General features: G+C 40.4%; 3 protein-coding genes across 3 annotated transcripts in view; 1 reads left to right on the top strand and 2 right to left on the bottom strand.

Annotated features, from left to right (window-relative positions):
- The window catches only part of LOC111636596 (guanine nucleotide exchange factor for Rab-3A-like), a 56,285-nt gene extending 41,685 nt beyond the window's left edge, over positions 1 to 14,600 (top strand). The window contains exons 9-10 of the mRNA XM_023381875.1: positions 8,178 to 8,244; positions 14,481 to 14,600. Of these exons, the coding sequence (XP_023237643.1) occupies positions 8,178 to 8,244; positions 14,481 to 14,557 (144 nt within the window). The 3' untranslated portion in view covers positions 14,558 to 14,600. The remainder of the gene's footprint in view (positions 1 to 8,177; positions 8,245 to 14,480) is intronic.
- Positions 14,594 to 16,376, bottom strand: LOC111636597 (connectin-like). The gene is made up of 3 exons (XM_023381876.1): positions 15,418 to 16,376; positions 15,201 to 15,349; positions 14,594 to 14,834 (listed from the first exon to the last, which is right to left on the bottom strand). The coding sequence occupies exons 1-3, from the start codon at positions 16,071 to 16,073 to the stop codon at positions 14,698 to 14,700; spliced, it is 942 nt and encodes a 313-aa protein (XP_023237644.1). The 5' UTR covers positions 16,074 to 16,376; the 3' UTR covers positions 14,594 to 14,697.
- A 128-nt stretch (positions 16,377 to 16,504) lies between these two features.
- Positions 16,505 to 20,886, bottom strand: part of LOC111636592 (mitochondrial carrier homolog 2-like) — a 70,095-nt gene continuing 65,713 nt past the window's right edge. The window contains exons 8-12 of the mRNA XM_023381872.1: positions 19,692 to 19,727; positions 19,553 to 19,620; positions 19,388 to 19,463; positions 16,700 to 16,828; positions 16,505 to 16,640 (exon numbers count right to left, since the gene is read on the bottom strand). Of these exons, the coding sequence (XP_023237640.1) occupies positions 16,706 to 16,828; positions 19,388 to 19,463; positions 19,553 to 19,620; positions 19,692 to 19,727 (303 nt within the window). The 3' untranslated portion in view covers positions 16,505 to 16,640; positions 16,700 to 16,705. The remainder of the gene's footprint in view (positions 16,641 to 16,699; positions 16,829 to 19,387; positions 19,464 to 19,552; positions 19,621 to 19,691; positions 19,728 to 20,886) is intronic.

Raw genomic sequence — 20,886 nt, 5'->3', positions numbered from 1 at the left:
TGTTGAATTTTTTGGATTATCTGGAATGGATTGGATTGGATTTGGGTATTTTGGAATGTCTTTTTTGATAATTTAGTTATTTTTTAACATATTTGTAATGGTAACAATTTAGGACTTTATTCTTCTGCTTTATTTCGGTTTTATTATTATTTTATTCTGGTTGGCACAATTTTTCAATTCTGCTGACATTTTCTTAATATATTGGTGTGTATTTTGGAATAAAACAATAACATAACTATGTTAATAGTGTTTTTGATAAGAAACATTGTGTGTATGTGTTCCTAATACAGTATTTTACTTTGTTGGTACTAAGACGACTTTTTAAATCATGGTTTTGGATGGGCCCACAATGGTGAGGGACAGGGTCCGAAATATGTAGGACTTGAAAAGTTCCTAGTTACTTGTCCCCGATTCAATTCTGGGCCTCCCATAGCGATAGGCTGATACGTTAACCATCTTGGCCATCCGATCTTCTTAAATTTAATGTGTTTGAGTCTTCATTATTAAAGAGTGGCAATACAAAAAAATACTACATTTATATCAGTTGAACTTACAGGCATTTAAAAATAAAACATTTTGAAATGTTTTTATAAAATTGATATACAAAATAGTTGGTAAAACAATAAAATAAGATGTACTGTAAACATGTAAAAGATTTACAGGTTATGATTTGATTGTATGCACATAATCTGGATTAAATTATCAAGAGCCAAGTTTCTTTCATTATCTGAAAATGTCTAATTTCCGCCGTTATCGTAAAATAACTATGCAGATTAACATTTGAATGAGTTAATGTTTTGCAAATACAATGACACGTTAGTGAATCTAGTCCGAGAATTGTGTATTTCTTCAATATCTGTTTCCATTACTAATTAAAATTTTAGTGATTTTTTTTTATTTAGTTTAGTACTGGCATAATTTTTACTTTTCCGGTTCTATTATACATAATAGAGGGAAAGTATGACGATCGGTAAAAAATGACTCTCAGAATTTTAGTTTTGAATTCGGCTATCTTGAAACGTGGAGAAATGAAAAAATACTGGGGGTTTTTGTATGTATGGATGTTTGTGTGTGAGGCAAGATTTTGTTCAACCTCAAAGCTTAATATTGAATTAAGCTTGATAACTCCCGTGAATTTGAATCTTAATAACTCCCGTGCTTTTTGAAAATTTCTGAAGTTTTACAGGGAGGTTTCTGTTTTAGAGGATCGATGCTATTAAGTTCTGGTAGTTTATTACATGTAGGTCGAAGGGGTGGGAGATAAACGAGCCTGTGTCATATTTCGCGTAGGGTCGGACTTAATGACGATTTTACTCATTATTAACATTTACAATTTTCTATAAAACCCATCTCTGCCTTCAAAATTAAGCTATTTGCAATTTTGTAAAATATATATATATATATATATAAAGGTTTTTTAATCGATGGCGCCACACACGCAGTTTTTTAAATGTTGCCGGGAAAGTTAAGCAACTGGTTGTTGGAGTTTTTAATGCGGAAAATAAAAACTCAAGTTTTGGTATACTAAAGTCAATATTCCAGAAAATTCTTTTGGTTTCTTTTTTTCACACGTTTCTATGGTAACATTTTTCTGTGTGTGTTACCGCCAAAGCAGGAGGTTCAGCCACTTCACGAAGTGGCGGAAATTCCTGATCAAAATTCGATATGCTGATACAAGACTGTCCGGTAGGCGGCACATCTTTTGCTTCAGGTGTGATGGTGGCTTGCACGTGCTAGCAAGGAAGATGCCACACTGTGACGATAATAATCCATATATCTGCTACGTTTCTTAGAACGTTCTACTTCTGTGGCTTGTTCTTATTACTCTGACATAGAGGTTTCATTGTATGTACTGTATTCTTCGTATTTCTAAAGTATTCTATATGAATGCTTTCAGTTCAAGTGTTAAGGCACGTATAACATATATTTGGGTACGTGTGATGCACATATTGCTGGAAGGAGCATAGGCTACATTAATTATGCTGAGGTTAATAAAAGATTATTTTCTCGATTTCCTTTAAAGGAATGTGCTAAATTAGTAACAGGACAGTTTACTGGGGCTGTATGCCATGTAATGGTATTTCTATTTCAAGCACTATATTCATAATTGTTATTCCATAGTCTGTCGCATGGCTAATTCTGACAGGCCGAATATGCTGGTAAAATTGGAGTACAGTACACCTAAATGTGGAACCAACGTTTGAAATGAGAATCAGGTTCTCGGATACTTTGAATACGTTGCTGCAAGAAAAAGCAATAGCGGTATCCTCACTAGAGACAAATATAGTACTGCGCTTTTATAGAGGACGTTAAACAGGCTAAAGTAAAGCAGAAAAAAGAAAGTGTTGGCTATCGTTGACTAAGAGAATATGACGTTATTGAAGTTGACGGCAAAGAAAAACTTATTGTGACAGTAACCGGAGACAATAGCGGTATTTTGTACTATGTGCAGATGTAAGTTCGCCGACTTTCGGGGGGAATCGTTAATCCCGCGTCAGAATGATCTAGGGTGGAACGCGTGTGGGTGTGGCGGAGGAGACACAGATGACAAGAATCTCACAAAAACCCGTTTATTTTAAACATAAAATTAAACTTACACCTAGGAACAAATATTGTCTAGATACANTACCGTTGTTGGTAATTGGAATATAAAAATTCCTCGAAAAGTTAGATCACAGAACCTGGTCTATTACTGCAATGCGATTAGAATATCCGTGGCAGAACCAAATGCTAGTTCTTATTATCAAATTGACTCCTTTGCTGTCGTGTGCTCTGAAAGTCTCGAGAATAAAATGAGAATAGTGATAGCTGCTGTTTCACTACTTGGAGAGTAGCAAACTCTAGAGTGGCCATGTCCGAACCTTTCACTTAGTGACTCGCAGTTTGAATTTGGTTCGAATATCTGCGAGTACTCTCAGGCAGAGATGACATCTCATATGGAGCGTGAAGTGTACGATGATGAAATAAAGTAGCCATATTTTTGCCATCCAAGATGGGACGCTTTTCGTGTGTCTGACTCCACTTGCACCTCTCGACGGCCTTATATTGCTTCGCACGCTACAATTTACTCTTGTTGACTCGCGGACGGCGTAAAGTGGCCATGCAAGATAATCGGAAGGGAAACTCATTTTTTTCTATTTAGATCAGCATCTGCTTAAATCTTTATTAAGACGCTAATTTTTAAACCCTTATTGATCCATAAACCATGTTACATGAAAGTTTATATTAATTAATTAATTACAGTTAGTTAATACCGGAGCAGGATACATTTCAGGAGATATAGAATAATACAAAACTGAATTGTGACAATTGTAAATTCAAATTGTCTCACGACTCACCTAAATCCAACCGATGTGCAACGTATGAGTGCAAAAATGTCACGAAAGAAGTCATTATACTATATCTCCACTTATGCAAGCCATGTCAGACCAAATTGTCAAATCCTTAGAAAGGTCTAATTTCTAAAATTTTGATATTTAAAGAATTTAATTCAAGATGCCAGATAGATCTTAGACACGCAAAGAAACCCTGACGACATGTACAAGTTTATAGTCAATTATCAGGATCATTTAACCAAGTTTATATTATTGCGACCTCTGAAAAACAAAATAGCACAAGTTGCCTACCAGCTACTTGATATCTCCACCACTACAGGTGCTGCAAGTATTATTCTATCAGATAATGGGAGAAAATTTGCAAACCAAGTTATAAATGAACTAAAGAACATGTGGTCTGAACTGAAACGGATACACTGAAAACCAAGTTTCCGTTCAACGTGTCAACCAGGACGTTCAGAATATGATGACGACATGGATGCAGACATATAATGGGTTGTTCGGAAAGTAAGTTCGTTTTTTTCCGTGGAAAAAACAATAGTTTTATAATATATAATTCAATAAAATATTTATTTATCAACCATTTTGGTCAAATACCTGTTGTCATCGTTTCTGGTAGTAGCATGATTTCACATTCATAAAAGTTTTGATCGTTGCTTACAAAAAACTGATCCAAGTGATTTTTGACATTGTCATTTCAAGTAAATGTCGTACAGTTAAAAAAAATTTGTATAGACAAGAACAAGTAATAATCTGAGTGTGCTTGATCTGGCGAATATGGATGGTGTGATAGTACGTCCCATCTAAGTTATAACAGTTTCTGACGAGTTACCAAACTTGTGTGAAATTTGACATTATCGTGGTAAAACACTACATCTGTTTTGTTGATCAATTCTGGCCTTTTCTGTTTGATGATATTACTCAATTTGTTTACTCGATGGCAGTACACTTTCGAATCAATTGTTAAATTGTCTGGTAAAAGCTCCAAAAACAAAATTTCCTTAAACTCCCACCAAAGAGAGCATCTCCCTTTAAGAACATGTGGAACCCATATATCAAACTTTGAAATGAAACCAATTTGTTTCAAGTAATCATAAACAGTTCAATTTGACAAATTTAATCTCTTTGTGATTTCACGTGTTGTTATTCGACAGTTTGCTTCAATCAGTACCTTTTATTTTGTTTTCATTGGCTTCAACTGGCCATCCAGAACGTGGTGCGTCTTCAATATTGAAATTGCCAGAACGAAATTTTGTAAACCAGTTTTGACACTGTCTTTCTCTTAACACATCATCTCCATACATGTACCACAATTTTTTTCTTGCTTGAACAGCATTTTGATTTTTTGCTAATAAAAAAGCAAAATATGCCGAAAATGATGCTTTCGGTCTTCCATATTTGATGGGACACAAAAAATAAACAATTGCACAAAATCAAACAAAATTTTTTACAAATAAGCCTTAAAATGCTAGCTGTCAAATTAAATAATGATAATACGGTTTAGAATGAAAATGGCGGGAAAAATACGACTAATCCGTCTAGTGGTAAAAAAGCGAACTTACTTTCCGAACAACCTAATAGATTAACACATTGTGCTGAGGGTCTCTGATTTATTCAATTCATGAAAAATCGTTCTTTTCACCAAGACATTCAGCAGTCGCCATATGAGGCCATGTTTGGCTGCAAAGCAAAAGTGGGGCCGAGTACCATCGACAACTTCTGCCCAGAGAGGCTATCGATGACTTCGTTACAGACGAAGACCTTGAGAACGTTTGTTTGCTTGTTAAGTTATGGCATCGCAACACTTGGGCGATCTGCCTAGAGGAATGAATGCCTTCCGGGAGGTCTTTTAAGGGAAACTGGCCCCTATTTAGGCGTTACAGACGTGGAGAAAACCCGGAAAACTCCACGTGGCCAACCCGTCCGAGCGAGGCGCGAACTCATGACCGAACTCCCGGTGTTCAGGGTACAAAGACCGCTTGGCTACTGGTGGGCTAGCCTTGAGAACGTCGAACAAAAAATGCAGGATGCTATAAATGCAGGGATTGCCTCAGGAAATGAAGCTTCTGCCATGGTGGTGGAACCATCGTGGAAAGTCCAGACCTTACAATAACAATGCGAAAGGCCGGATAGCCGAGCTGTCAAGGTGGCAGCCTACCGCTCTGAGGGTCCAGGGATTGAATCCGGACGGGTCGGAAAATCCCCAGGAATTTTTCGGGGGGTGGTCTGACTAGATGGCAGTCCTCGTCCCTCACCATCCGCCGCATTGTGGGCCTGGCCGAACTCATAATGGGCTTGCTAAAAGAGGCCCTCTTAGTGCCCGCAGGACGGAAAGAGTTTTAAAAAATAACAACAATACGAAAATATTTCTGTGTAGTGTGTGAAAAAAGGTGTAGTTCAGCCCATTCTTGTGGATCCTGTGACCAATATATCTATGCAATTTGTGGAATAAGTAATGAAGCAGAAGAAGGATACGGAGGGATAATAAACAAGAAATCAGGAAGAAGAGGTCAGCAGCTCGTCAGTTTGTAAGCTCAACGTGCGAAGATGCTTAAGAATTCAGATGCAAAATTCCCACCAGCGAAAGTTGGAGATAATGTACCTATCAGTATACCAGCTATTGACAGGTCACGGTGATCCAAGAAGCGTTCCGGAAATGAGAGTTTTCCATTCTGCACCAGAATCTGCTGACACTGGAATCCGTGGGCATAGAAGAACCGTCTTCCCGATCACCGACAGGCGGCCAAGGCTACACTCGATGCAACTGCACGACTAAATGCGCAACAAATCGCTGCAAATGCAGAAATAACAAACTGTTGTGTATTTCGAAATGTCATAAAAGTTCATCTTGTTGTAACAAGTGATGACAGAGATTGATAATTTATAATTAATAATCAATTTATAGTATGAAACTATAATGTACTCGTGACTTTTTTCTTCCGAGCTTTGGCCGCTACATATAGATGATATCATTTATTTATTTTAACAATATTGCCAAAATATTACAGGCCGTTGAAAAGTGCATTATGTTTTTTGTGTGTTTAGCAGATAATCTATCCGATAAATACATATAATACATTTTTTGAATCGCTAGTTTATGATTAGATAACTTTTGAATAAAAGTTTAAGATGATAAATTTATTATTATTATTATTATAAAAATATTCCGAGATAAATATTATTGTAATTAATTTTTTAGTTTATAAATCTTGATTTAATAACAAGTAAAGTTTAGAAAAAAAATTAGTAAATATACAGTATAAATAATCCAAATAGAAGTGTTAATTTGGAAAAATGTCGATGACAGATTTTTTTGTATCGTGGTATCTGTACGAGATACCCTCATTAAATTTGACTATTAACATTAAGGAGCGAGGTTAGCTGTTAGATTCGCCCTCTTTCGCTCCCATTTTTGTTTTGGCATTTGTAAATAACGTCTCGTTTTCAGTAGTAAATAATTTTTAATACGTGTTTGGGTTAGTTAATTTAATAATCAAAATTACTCGTTCGTAACCTGGTAATTTGACATGGCTAGTAAACATCCCAAAAATTTCAAACAGGCTGAGAAATAACACGAATGATAAAAATGAAGTCGTCTTGTGAAAATATAAAAGCCACGACTGCCTGTCCTTACTTAACATCGTACAGTACGACTACATTTGTAATCATTTACAAATTATCGTTGTCGAATTTTCTTTATAAACGGTAAAACTGATTGTACGAGGTGGGAATTAAACGCCGGAGGTTGCAAACACCATCGAATTAGAATAATAGTCATCGAATTATATTTTGTTTTTATTCTTTAGCTTATGGTTCGGTTTGGTTTCGTTTCGTTTAACGTCGCAGTTTCTAAAAACCCATCGACGACTTTAAGTGACGAGTGACAGCATAGGCCTGATGTAATTCCGTTATATTCCTGGAAAATATGTAAATATTATGAAATGCAGAAAACAAATCCAAATGTTTAACTAAAAATAATATATATTATTGATATACTTTGTATTAATCATAGGAAACATATTTCTGATAATAAATCCGATGAGTGATAAATCAGTGTAATAACATCGGTGATAAAGAAGCATAATTCTATATTCTATATAGAATGTGGAAGAAATTTTATAGATAAGTCATCAAAAGATATTTAGTAATTAAAATTTGGAGTAGGACATTCATTAATGTCTTCTATGCTGTAAAATTAAATTAATTATGAAAATCAATTAGATGGGTGTACCAAAGATTGAATTAAAGGATAGTTTCGTGGTAATAATAATTTGTTTTTAGAAATTAATATGCCGGTATTATTAATATACGAACGAAATATGTCTGTCTATAAACAGATTTATATAATCAGGTAGAATATTTACAGAATATATTAATGTTTACCATTCTTTTCGATATGTAAAAACTTGTGATAGAAGACCATTCGATAGTAACTAGACATATAACTTTTCTACATTTTGATAACATTATACGATAAAGTTTAGATTCTACCGATTTGCTGGCTACCAGTACTTTATTATTCCAGTCACACACATACTCAAACACTATCTAATACATTGTATGTAATATATTATGCGTGTAAATAATCTTATATGCATTGTATACAATCTTCTTTCGAAAATAATCCGAAACTCTCACCGACGATGTAAATATTTACCGTAAATATTGCCGGAAGCCATTTCGTGGAACTAAGGTCATTTGTAAAAACATATTTATTTGTAAAGCGCAGAAAGATGCCAACCGTTTTGTCACACGGCCAATTATTGCAAAATTTCGCGAATATAATTATGTAGATATTACGGATAATTTTGAAAACTATATCGATCTTTTAATTCTTTGCAGATAGCCGCAGTTTGTGACTTTTTTTGTTATCTTCGCTACATTCAACAAGGTCTAGTAAAAAATGGAAGTGAGTATACAATTTTTAAGCTTTAGAATTACGTATACGTAACCCAAATATTTCGTATATATAACCGAAGTAGTTAGTTTAAGAACAGTTCTTTAACCTTACGTTTATTGGCTATTCCGGTAATTAATTATCCGTTTATTCTGTTAAGTTCTTTATATCATGGTTCATAAAGTAAAATGTGTCCCAACCACGCGCTTTCACCTCTCCGACGTTTTTAAATCGTATTATTAAGAAGAAATTAATATCAATTTTTAATTTGGGTCTTATATTCAGTGTGTGAATACATCCCGTGTCGAAACTGTTCAAAATTTGACAGCGTCTTGTAGAACATTACTGGGGAATGCCTCGAATTGGGTTAACAAAACAATGTCTCTTCTTTAATCCGAGGTGTTCACCGACTTCGGAAATGTCGAACAGATATTTTAAGTAGATATAAAATACAATCATATATTAAACAGGAGAATTTTGCCCCAGTGACCAAACAGGAGCATATCTTCCCACGCTCCCCGTCGTTTTTATTCCGGAAATCGAGCCTTTCGCCCATCTCTGGATATTTCCGATGGTTCGCACTTCTCTGGCTGCGGCAAGAGATCCCGTCCGATAGCGACGTGATTCCAATTGTATTCGTTGGTGGTCAAATTGTCTTCCATTTAAGTTATACGTGTTCTTTATTATGGAGACACACTCGCTCTGTGCGACGGATTGCCTAGTTGCCGACCACAGGATCGCTTGTATCGCTTGTCAAAAATTTTCTCTCTGTGAGACCTACCGAACTGTTGGCGAGGTGTTGAATCCGCTACACACTGTATATTTATAGCAATACGTATGGCTGTGTTTCAAATGAATAATGACTGGAACTTCTAAGAATTCCAGAAGTGGAAATTGATTACGAAGGACTCTAGACTTATCAAGAATTTGCGTTATTGAACGAGGCTCTGCACATTCGACTAAGTAAAGCTTGTTTTGCAAACGACACAAGTACAGAACTATAAGTTGCACGTATTTTTACATTTAAATTTCTGTTATTTGCATTTCTCCTCGGGAATTAATGAATTATATAAGCATTGTGTAGCAGTTTTATTTTGGAAAAGTTTATAGTTGTAGGTGAGACTACAAGTATAACAGTAATCGCAGTGTGTGGTAAACAGAACATTTCCAAGGTTTCAAGAGAAACGGAATTCACACGACCAAGTTCATGTCAACTCTCATTGTTAATATTAGTCTTCGTTGGAATCCATCAAGAATTGAATCGAATATTTTCAATGCTCTAATTAAGAATTGAGTACCTTCAGGATTCGAATCAGTTTACGGGAACAAACAACGAATGTAATAAGGTGGTAACACAGTGCTGCCAATTTGTCTCGTACGGAATAGTTAGCAGCTATCGAGTATTCGAGAACAACTTGATTATCTACCGTTGTTGGTAATTGGAATATAAAAATTCCTCGAAAAGTTAGATCACAGAACCTGGTCTATTACTGCAATGCGATTAGAATATCCGTGGCAGAACCAAATGCTAGTTCTTATTATCAAATTGACTCCTTTGCTGTCGTGTGCTCTGAAAAAGTCTCGAGAATAAAATGAGAATAGTGATAGCTGCTGTTTCACTACTTGGAGAGTAGCAAACTCTAGAGTGGCCATGTCCGAACCTTTCACTTAGTGACTCGCAGTTTGAATTTGGTTCGAATATCTGCGAGTACTCTCAGGCAGAGATGACATCTCATATGGAGCGTGAAGTGTACGATGATGAAATAAAGTAGCCATATTTTTGCCATCCAAGATGGGACGCTTTTCGTGTGTCTGACTCCACTTGCACCTCTCGACGGCCTTATATTGCTTCGCACGCTACAATTTACTCTTGTTGACTCGCGGACGGCGTAAAGTGGCCATGCAAGATAATCGGAAGGGAAACTCATTTTTTTCTATTTAGATCAGCATCTGCTTAAATCTTTATTAAGACGCTAATTTTTAAACCCTTATTGATCCATAAACCATGTTACATGAAAGTTTATATTAATTAATTAATTACAGTTAGTTAATACCGGAGCAGGATACATTTCAGGAGATATAGAATAATACAAAACTGAATTGTGACAATTGTAAATTCAAATTGTCTCACGACTCACCTAAATCCAACCGATGTGCAACGTATGATGATGGGTTCGGTTCTAAGTTTTCTGCTGGGACACAATTGCTGCAAAGTGTTTCACCGATAAGTGAATTTTTCGCATAAGGTCTGAGTGCAGTATGAGTGTTTCGTACATTTTCTCGCACGCGTTTCCAGTACCAGAAGTATCGTCAAGAACGTTACAACAATAAGTTGCGTTTCTCGCATTATTCAATGGGTGCGATAGATCCAGAGAGAAAGCCTCCAGATAGCAACTTCAGAGGTATCAGTCGAGCTGTATTGGGGCTTTTTTTTCTTTTGTACCCGCCAGTGGCCAAGTGGTCTTCGTACCCTGAACACCGGGAGTTCGGTTGTGGGTTCGCGCCTCGCTCGGGCGAACCCACGAAACTGGCCAAGTGGGGTTTTCCGGGTTTTCTCCACGTCTGTAATGCCTAAATAGGGGCCAGTTTCCCTTAAAAGGACCTCCCGGAAGGCATTCCCCTAGGCAGGTCGCCCAAGTGTTACGTTGCCATAACTTAAACATTTCTTTTAACTCTTTCCGCCATGTGGGCACTAAGAGGACCTTTTTGCATACCCATTATGGGTTCGGCCGGTTGGTGAGGGACGGGACCCGACATATCCGAACGGGCTACCCCCTAAAAATTCCTGGGGATCATTTGACCGTTAGGATTCGATCTCGAGTCCCCAGAGCGGTAGACTGCCACCGTAACCGCTCGGCCATCCGGCCGTCTGTATTGGGGTATTGTGCTGGACAGTTGGTTAACTTATAATACACACGAGCAATTCCATGGTTGAAACTGCTTAATCGGCTATCGATGCACCTTATACAATATACGCGCATCATCCAATCGGTGAATGGAGGGCGTCAAAAGCTGCTGCCGTCACGGAGGATACTCGTTATGTTACGCCCTATAGCGGGACTGCGTCTCGCCAAGCATTTGCGGGACGACGGTCACTCCTACATTTGAGCGTCGTGTTCCGCCTAAATCAGGGTGCACAGCCGTGCTATGGTAAAAAATTAAATTGGATTGATGGATTAAGGCAACGGGACCTAAAAGACACGTGAGGCGACTCATGGGTTAGGTGCGAATGCACAGCCAAACTACCAGTGTTTAGTGGTTTTATCCAATCGGCCATTGGTGGGGCTGTGCGAAATATGTACCGAAGACGTCCCGTGAAACGTCAAATTTAAGTGTTTTCGGACACACATTTTCTTATCTGATACCGTAAATATTAATCTCTATTGCGGTATCAGATAAATAACCAGTTAAATGAATCGAGAATTCAACTCGCATTCTGGAAATTTTCTAAATGTTAGGATCATCTATAAGCAGTTCGTTTATTATTGATGAAGCTAGATTTATTACGATTTTGTATATACTGCCTCAATACAACTTTCTCTGTTGAGGGCAGTTTTACGTTTAAAAACTACATAACAATTAAGAGCGCTTTACGTTAGTCCAATTTATCATGGGCCGAGTCGGTAGGGACTCACCCAAACAAGTAGACACAACTCGAGTTGTCGGAATTTCGCGCTGAACAGAACTAGAGAGAATAAAACAATTGTAGTGGAGCTCTCTCAAAAATTACTATCGTTCTCGGATGGTCACGTAGCTTGAGAAATGTTCGAAAAGCACACGTTCTCGGAAACGACGACGTTTTAGAATCAAATAGATCTCGATTCTTGCGTTCGACTCCAGTCTTCAGTTGGAATCACTCACCTTGGTAATACAGGTAACACTCGATACGTACGGGTTCGGTTAATGCGAGTCTCTCTCGAGGAAAGGTCTGCTTTTTCTCCCCACTCCAGCTCACCATTAGCATGAAAAAATGAACCTTAGCTTTCCTCGTTCAGTGCTCTTATTCGGATAATTTAAATCTGGTTGCAATTTGAAAAAAGTGGGAATTTATAGCTCTCCAGTAGTCCGTATGACTGTCTGTCCATCTCGAGAGCGGAGTTAAATAGATGAAAGAAAATCGAGACCAAATATGGAAAGCTTAGGGACAGGAGGCCCAGGTAACTATACTTACTTCCTAATTAGATCGAACTCAAGTCAAAAATTTCCCCGGATGGAGTTACACCGACTCTATTGTTATCGGGAAAATTATGACGTACTGTACAAGGAGAAGACACTACAAATTTGAGATGGAAAACATGTGTTTTAAATTGAGAATATGATTGTCACAATGTTGGGCTGCAATTTTTAATATCGCAGTAAATAATTACATTTACGTTCAATTCTTTTCCCGGACTCTACATTATCTGAAAATACAATTGAAAATAACGCAAGTTCCGACTTTATCGCTTTCAGTTGGATGGAATATCACTCGAAAACAGTCGAAACTAAGTTAACTTTTTTCCATTGTCGGGATTTTCATTTCTCGAGTGACGTCGGATCGACGGCAAACTACGAATGCCGATCTCGTCTCGCAAGTATGTCAAATTTTTTCGTTTTATCACTTTCAAATAATCTAACTGATATGTACAGAGAGATTACTTATGAAATATCTACTCTGTATAAAATACCTTTCTTAAAATCGTCACGAAATTTTTGAAGCCAGCGGAGTCGACTGGGTCGAATTCTATTACAAATAGACTATGTTAGGAACGAGTGAGCGAAGTCCTCTAGTATAACACAAAATAAATGCAACAAATTCTTTTCATTGATTTCAATTACTGTATTTGTTGAATCGGAAGTCACTACCCGCCAAGTAAAAACGTCACCGATATATAGGGAAATTGGAGTTACCGATTTTCCAGGGGTGGATTTCTCCGCCCCCAAACACCCGAAATAATTCCGAATATCTCGTTCGAAAGAAATTTTTTTCTTAAGTAGCGTGCAAAATTTCAAGATTTTCTATAAATCTTGAAGTTCTTATAAAGGCATGGCCGAAATATAAGAAATTAAAAGTGAAAGTGCAAAAATCAGCAAAAAGCTGTATTTTATTCTTTATTTGGCACTGCAGACGTTCTTAGGGAAAAAACTACCGGGCCTAGGAAACTCAAATTTTAAACTTACGCCTTTCTGGTTATCGGCCAGGTGCCGGTCAAAGTTCAATCAAAATTACCTTAGAGATCGATTAGAGAGTTTAATTTTTAGCCGAGCGAGTATAAATGTGAATATTACGATTTCGCACGATTTCTTAACGACCGAATTCGTTTATTTTCACGAGAATATTCGCGGACCCAATTAACCGCAGGTAACGACGGTTACCCGAAGTGAATTTAAAAGTAAAAATTAAGTGATTTTACCATAGAAATAAACGTAACCGTGTAGTGTATTATGTTTGGAGACGAGCGAGTGGGTGGTGCGTTATCCCATTGTAGTATGATAACAGGAATTCCGGTACTAGACAAAATGAAAGCTTAACTAAGCAGAATAACCACGGGATATTTCGTTTCTTCAATTTTAACCTCTGGAAATTTGCTTGGGCGAGAGAATCTGCGGGGGTTGTTATCGTTATTAAAATCCGTATTACGCTGCCAAGCAAGTAGCAGTCGGAAAGTATTTCGCAACAGACCGTAACGGTGTTTCTCCACTGCCGGCAAACCTATAAGTTGCTACTCTAACGACTAATTTAAAAAAAAAAAAAAAACTAAACGACAGACACTTGGATTCCGTAGTAAAAGAAGTGCACCGAATTGCCCGGCGATAAATCGTGTACGGTAGCCACCACCGGTAACGCGGGGACGTCCCATTATTTCGGTGAGGACACTAAAGAAAGGTCGACCCTGAACTTCTAGCACCCACCGCTATCGACGCTTTATCCCACCGATAACAGAGACTTATCGCCCCAACTACGGCGATAAAAAGAAAACAATAGCGGCGTAACTAAGGTCCTTATCGACGCCGCATTCGATTATACGTGACGAAATCGTCGCCCGTTTGGCCGTGGCGCCACTCCCTCCGAAATTCGGTTTACCGTAGCCATGCCACTAGCGTTGCGATTATCAGTCACAAGACGTGGATTAAACCACATCTTCCTCCTCTCTCTTCTGAAATGTTTTGTTTTAGCGGCGGGCCATTCATTCCCTTTGCCGGATTTCGGGTATTAAAACGCGTAGTGAGATTGCGCCGAAGGCTGATGGTTTGTTTTTCCCTTTCAGTTCACGAGGTGTATTGGGAGGTGACCAGGAGACGCCGAGACATGGCCGTGGCCAAACTGGGACTGCGCGCCGCCTGAAGAGCCGTCGAGTGTAGAGAATAAAGAGGCCGTTGCTACGAGACTGGAGAGTTTTATTGACGCGGTATTTACAGGGGAGGACCTCATAAATAAAGGGACGGAAGTTAATAAATAGGGAGGCGCGGACCGGGTCTTCACGGCTACAGCTGGTCCGCAGTCAGACCGGACAGTTCCGTTCCTTGCAGTTCCTCGGGCGAATTGCAGGTGCCTTCCAGGCGATCCCTCCTCGGATCTTCGTACAGCCACTTGATGTTTCCATCGCATACCACCGGGTTGTCTGTCCGTAAAGAAAACACTGTCAGTTCGTCTCAAAACGCGATCCGAGTCCACACGAAACTACGCGTTTCCTCGCCGCTGTTTTCACGCGCCGGGATCGGCCCCCCAGAATGGAGACTACGAAACCGTCTCCGCGTCCCGGCGGCACCGAATTTCCGGAAGTTCCTCTTAGCGGGGAAGGAAATGTCCCCGCTCGTCGGACCGGTAAACGAAACTTCCGCTGAATACCCAAGTTTCGTTTTATTCAGAAACCGAACGCCGAAAATCGCCTCCACTTTAGCCTCGGTCCGGCGTCCGGGAGGATTTGGGCCTCCCGGTCGACGGCGTTATCGTCCCTCTTATCCCAATTTGCAAAGCCCGACCTCACCTTTCAGCAGCAGGTGATCCAGCATAGTCCACACCACTTTCCACGTGTTCTGGGGCAGGGACTCGAATCGGTTTCCCGACAGCACCACTCTCTTCAGATGGGGCATGTCGTGGAAGAAGTCTTCCGGCAGGGAATTCAGTCTGTTGTAGCTGAGGAAGGAAACAAACGTCAGCGGGGGGAGTTCGGATCCGCGCGCCGAAAGCCGAAGGCATCTCACCTGAGGTCTAGCCACTTGAGTTTGGAAGCCGGTCGGGGCAGGATGCCCCTGTTCACGTCCTGCAGGCGGTTGTCGGCCAGGGACAGTTTCTGCAGTTGGGTCAGGCCCCGGAAGGCCCCCTCTTCCACCGAGGTTATCTCGTCGTGGTCCAGCCGCAGGTTCTTGATCTTGTCAGGACCCCGACCGAACCAGTCGCCGGAGACGGTTTCCAAGTGGACGAACTGGACGTTGAACTCGGACAGGTGCAGCAGGTGGGTGAGGTTGGTGCGGGCCAACCCCCCGCCCCCTACGTTGCAGTTCATCAGGTCCAGCTGAGTCAGGGAGGCCTCCAGGCCGGAGAAGGGCAGGTCCCGGTCTCGGAAGGAGAAGACAGAGTCCACCAGATGCAGGTTGTTGACGTTCATCCCGCGAAAGACGTCGGAGGGAAGGGGGTCGGCCGTCCGCAGGCCCCTAAAGAGCAGAGTGGCCACCCTGTAGTTGACCAGAATGTTGAAGACGTCTCGCAGGGTGTCTGTGGAGTTGACGTTGGAGCAGACCACGTGCGTCCCGACGAAGAGGGTTTTACACGAGCAGGAAGGCTGAATGAATTCGGAGTTGGGGCAGTCGGCCAGCGCCCCGCCGACCAAGAAGAGCGCCAACGTCCAGCGAATCAACATGTCAGAGAGAAGAGCGTCGCGCGTATGCCGCCGCCTCCTCCGCCCGCCGCTTATAAAAGGCGGCGCGGGTGACGTGGGCGACCGGGGCGCCCTCGACGCCGGAGATAGCGGAGATCGCGCCCGTGGCGCCACCGACCGGGATTCGGCGCGTCCGACGGCGGGAGGCGAGGCGGTAGGACCAAGAGAGTAAATAGACGACGAGGTCGCGACTCGACCTCCGATGACGTCGGCGGAGGTCGCGGGTCGTCGAAACCAAGAGTAAACAGCGAGAAGGCGGCGCGTTGTTCCCACGCTCCCGGCCCGGGTCCGGACGGTGGAGAAGAGACGTGGCGGAGAGTGAGGCGCGAGTGTGGACGGCGGCGCGCGGCGGGCGTCGGGGGTGGCGGATCGGGAGCCCCCGGCGCTCGGGCGGGAGAGTCAGCCTTTCGGGGTCGGCGTCTGATCGTTTATTGTTTCGTCAAAGAAACGTTACATGGTCCTCGACCTACGTACACACTAGAGGAATTTTACCGGGGCGACCGCCCCCAGCTACGGCGACTTCCGGCGGCGGCTGGACGGCCGCGGTTCCTGAAAAGAGAGGAGCGGAGTCAGAGGCGAGCGGAAGCGGCGGAAAGAGGGAGTCTTACCTATTTTCAGTCGGCGGCCGGGCGCACAGGACCAGAGCCACGGAGGAAGGCCGGGTTTCCGTTTCGATCCAGCATGTAGGGTCCCTGATAGTATCTCCATAGGATGCTGGAACCTCTCTTCAGCTGGCCCTGAAAAACACCGAAGTTACCCTTTGGGAGAGAATGTCCGGCGTCGACCTTCCGATTAAGGACGATCGCACCGGAAAGTGTTTACGACCGACGACCTCGAGGCGTAAGGAGAATAGTCTGTTTACAAACGCGACTGTCGACAAACAACGCGCGACCGAGGGGGGAGAAGCAAAGACGACGTAACGGGCGACCTCGGAGGGTCATTCGATACTCGGAGGTCGACTGTTTCTTTCGTAACTGGCTTTGGCCTCGTCCGGAAACGTGCCGGGAGTCACGCGCTTTTCGGAGGTAGTTTCGGACCGAAGATGGGAATTGCCGTGGCAGCCGCAAAAGTAGATGCGAGAGAGACCACGCCGACCGTTTATTGGAAAAGACGAAACACGGTGGGAATTCGGTCTTTTCGCAGGTTAAACGGGAACGAGGTAAATATTTTTGCTCTCCCGTTCGTCGGCTCCGCCAATAAGAATTGCTTCCCCCGGGCCAGGAACGGAAGCGTTGGGAGTTGGACCGAAGGCTCGGAAATAAGAAAATAAGTCCCTTACTTCGGCCCTCCTTTGCCTAACAATTACATGGCCACGCGCTGCGTGGTAGGACACGGGCCGAAAGCACCGACGAATTTTATTACTTTTCGGCCGCGTAATTAATAACGAGTAAACATTTATAGTTTCCTTCGGATTTTTTTTGGTCTTTCGCGCCTCCTCGTAAACGCGGTCGAATTAACCGGAAGATCGGACATCGGCTCGCCTTTCCACTTCCGCCCTCCCTCTCAACACGAAGGTAATTCTGGTAAAAATCTTCGGGTGTCGAATTTACGGCGCTTTTCGTTTATCTCTTATCTATCTTAAGATCTTTCTTAATAAATTGTAGCGAGAAAATCGTGAAGCCGTAAGGGTGCGACTATGCAGACGCGAATTTAGAGCGAGGATTTAGTTTTCGCAAAGGAAAACCATACACAAACGAGAAGCGAGTAATAACGCTATCGAGAGCGAATTTCTGGTTCTCGCACATATCTGAAAGGTTTCGATATTTATCGCGTCTCGCCTCTTCTCGCCACATATTCTCGCTCGCTCGCGTCTGCAAAGTCGCACTCTAACCCGATGGTAATGCAAATTTAATTACGTTTTAATAAATTTCGCCGTTTCTTATTCGTCTATTTACATAATGTAATTAGTTTAAACCACAAGTTCCCGACTTATTTATATCAGGGAACCCTTTTCGCCTTAATAAAAATGTTGAAACCCTGCAGGTATCGTTACCGAGCAGCCACTTTACAGCAAAATCGAAACACAAAGTAAAACTACAATTACAAATATACTCGAAATTTAATTAGAAATGAAATGGAATCTATTGAAAATTAAAACGACGCTGTTTTGAAATTTTCAAATTTATTTTTAGATTTACGTTATTTGTGTGCGGTGGTGGCAGAACATTTTGCTTTTAACACACGTACAGATTTAACGACTGTGTTTTTATTTATATACGTTGGATCCTCTTTAAGGTTATGTTGTTTTCAATCACTTTATAGCTTCGGTTTATGTTTTACGCCCTGTCAAACATTATATCTTGATTTCGGTTCGTTCCGTTACCGATAAATCGGTTGTTTATAAAGCTATAAATAACTTTAGCACGCGTATAGTATCGGATCGAGTTCTCGTATCGTCCGTCCGAGGACTCGATCCGACCCCGCGCCTCCTAAATCTGCATCGCTAGGTTTAACGATTTCGCGGAACCCCAAATTTTTGTTGGAAATTATTTGGATAAAGAATTTAGGCGGAAAGACGAGCAACCAACAGTTTTGCCGCTAGGTGCGTACGTACGGAAGAATTTCGTTAATCGTTAAAGCCGACTGCGGTCCCGTTTACCCGGTCCACCACGTTTTCGCATTTATCCGAAAGAGAAAGCGTAACAATAAGCAAGAAAAATGCCGGTAGAAAATAACGCTACAGCGTTTCCGAAACGACCAGTGTAAATTACAAACATTCGACCGTCGCATCATCGGCCGCGTAGCCAGTTCGTTGTTGTTGGTTAAGTTATGGCAACGCAACACTTGGGCGATCTTCCTAAGGGGATGACTTCCGGGAGGTCTTTTTAAAGGAAACTTGCCACTATTTAGGCGTTAAAGACGTGGAGAAAACCCGGAAAACTCCACGTGGCCAGCCCGTCCGTGCGAGGCGCGAACCAACGACCGAACTCCCAGTGTTCAGGGTACGAAGACCGCTCGGCTACTGGTGGGTCAACCAGTTCGTTAGCATATTTTATTTATAATAATATAAAAAGTTATTTTTTAAATAAAATCCGGGAAAGTTAAGCAACTCGCTGCTGGATTTTTTTAATCCATTTAACAATATTCATACGAGGAATATTGTTAAATGTATATCCGTGGAAATTTTTGAAGCATTTTACAACCCTATTTCACGCCCGACAGATAAGACCACCCATATTTTTTGTTTTTCCTCTATCCGATGATGTTTTATTAAAATGTAACATGACACGAAAAATCCTCCCTTCTTATCCTCGTAATTAGTATCATAATTAATACTATAACAGAAAATAACTTACAATTGCGCTGAGATGAGACCAGCAGTCGGTCCAATTTGCATATATAGGCATGTTTGGAGGTACTCCGGCAGCTAATCTATTAATGCACAAAAAATGAATACTTGTACTTGCATAGTGTATTCGATTCAGATACTCGGACACAGAGATACACGAAAATATACTTACCCGCAATTATTAACGGCTAAAACGTTACCAACGACATTAAATGGATACATCAAAGAACTCGCGATGAACTAAAACAAAATATTTTGAAATTAAAACGTAATTTATTATTTTAAAATACAAATTTTAATATAAAACTTACCGAAACGGAAGCTTTTATGTAACTGTTTATACTTTGCTGAAAAAGTTCAGAAAACTAAAATGCTTTTAATTAATTATAATAATAAAGTCTTATAAATAATATATCTTTTATCTTTAATATGTGTCAAAATAAAACACAGTACACCCTCGTTATATCGCATTTTTATTTGATCTCCCAAATGTTCGAAGCATTCCAGTCAATAAATTTTAAATTACCGATTGCCATTGAATTTCTTTTTTGTAACGAAATACGGTGTTTTATTCCTACCATTTGCCCTGCAAATTACCACTGCAGGTGAAACAAATAATTCGTCACTGTATTTATAATTTCTATTGAAAAATATAAATTACACGAATTTTTAATAAGAGATTTATTACGAAATATAGCCTAATACTGTATAATAAAAACGCAACTGATATTTTGTTTTTATATCGACAGTGTTTGTTTGTCTTTAAATGTCATTGTTAAAGAAACAATACCTGTAGTGCTAAATGGACGTTGGTGGCATCGATGTTTACGTAAACATAATCTAATACGATGTAATCATGAATAAAATTCGGCACTGCAAAACTACGCTTATTTCATATCAGAAACACATGCTGATGAAAGAATAGAGGATAGAGATTCCACAGTGTGTATAATCTGTTTTTATAAGCCCAGACCAGAATTTTTAGTACTCGGTTATAGCGCTTTTTCTTTGTCTCCAGACAAGCGCGATATAATGAGGGGCTACTGTATTGATAAAGATTCAGTTTTTATTTTTAAAACTAAAATATAAATTATTGTTTATTCTATAAGAACATTAAAAACATTAAATATATCGAAATCTTCAAATATCTCATTTACACTAAAGTTTCTAACAGGGTCCCCGTAATCCAGACTGTTATTTAACCAGAGAAATCCCGCAAATTTCTAAAATGGTCAATTTTTTATTATTTTGTGTTAACGTCGAGGATATTTTGCAAATAGAAAGAATAATTAACTCATAAGCTGTCAGAATACATTTATATTTATTAATTTTAAGCCCGTGTATTAGTTTTTTAAATTTTTGCTAGTTATGTCATGTCACAATTGTTAATAATAAATACGTAGCCTATTTGTGGCAAGACTCTGAAATTTCTTTACTTGTCGTAACCTGTAATATCTCGAATAATTGCGCCGATGCTGTCTTAATTTTTAACCATGCCGAATAGCT

The sequence above is a fragment of the Centruroides sculpturatus genome, unplaced genomic scaffold (assembly GCF_000671375.1).
Source record: "Centruroides sculpturatus isolate CEXI.00-Female unplaced genomic scaffold, Cexi_2.0 scaffold920, whole genome shotgun sequence".
NCBI lineage: Eukaryota > Metazoa > Arthropoda > Arachnida > Scorpiones > Buthidae > Centruroides > Centruroides sculpturatus.
Note: the sequence above shows the minus strand (reverse complement) of the source record. Positions and strands in the feature narration are given on the sequence as shown.

What these genes read in the sequence shown, in the direction of transcription:
- LOC111636597 (XM_023381876.1), bottom strand. Translation starts at nt 16,073, where the DNA reads ATGTTGATTCGCTGGACGTTGGCGCTCTTCTTGGTCGGCGGGGCGCTG. An exon ending in CTCAAGTGGCTAGACCTCAG is followed by an intron (nt 15,350 to 15,417) that starts GTGAGATGCCTT and finishes TTCCTTCCTCAG; the next exon opens with CTACAACAGACTGAATTCCC. An exon ending in GGATCACCTGCTGCTGAAAG is followed by an intron (nt 14,835 to 15,200) that starts GTGAGGTCGGGC and finishes CTTTACGGACAG; the next exon opens with ACAACCCGGTGGTATGCGAT.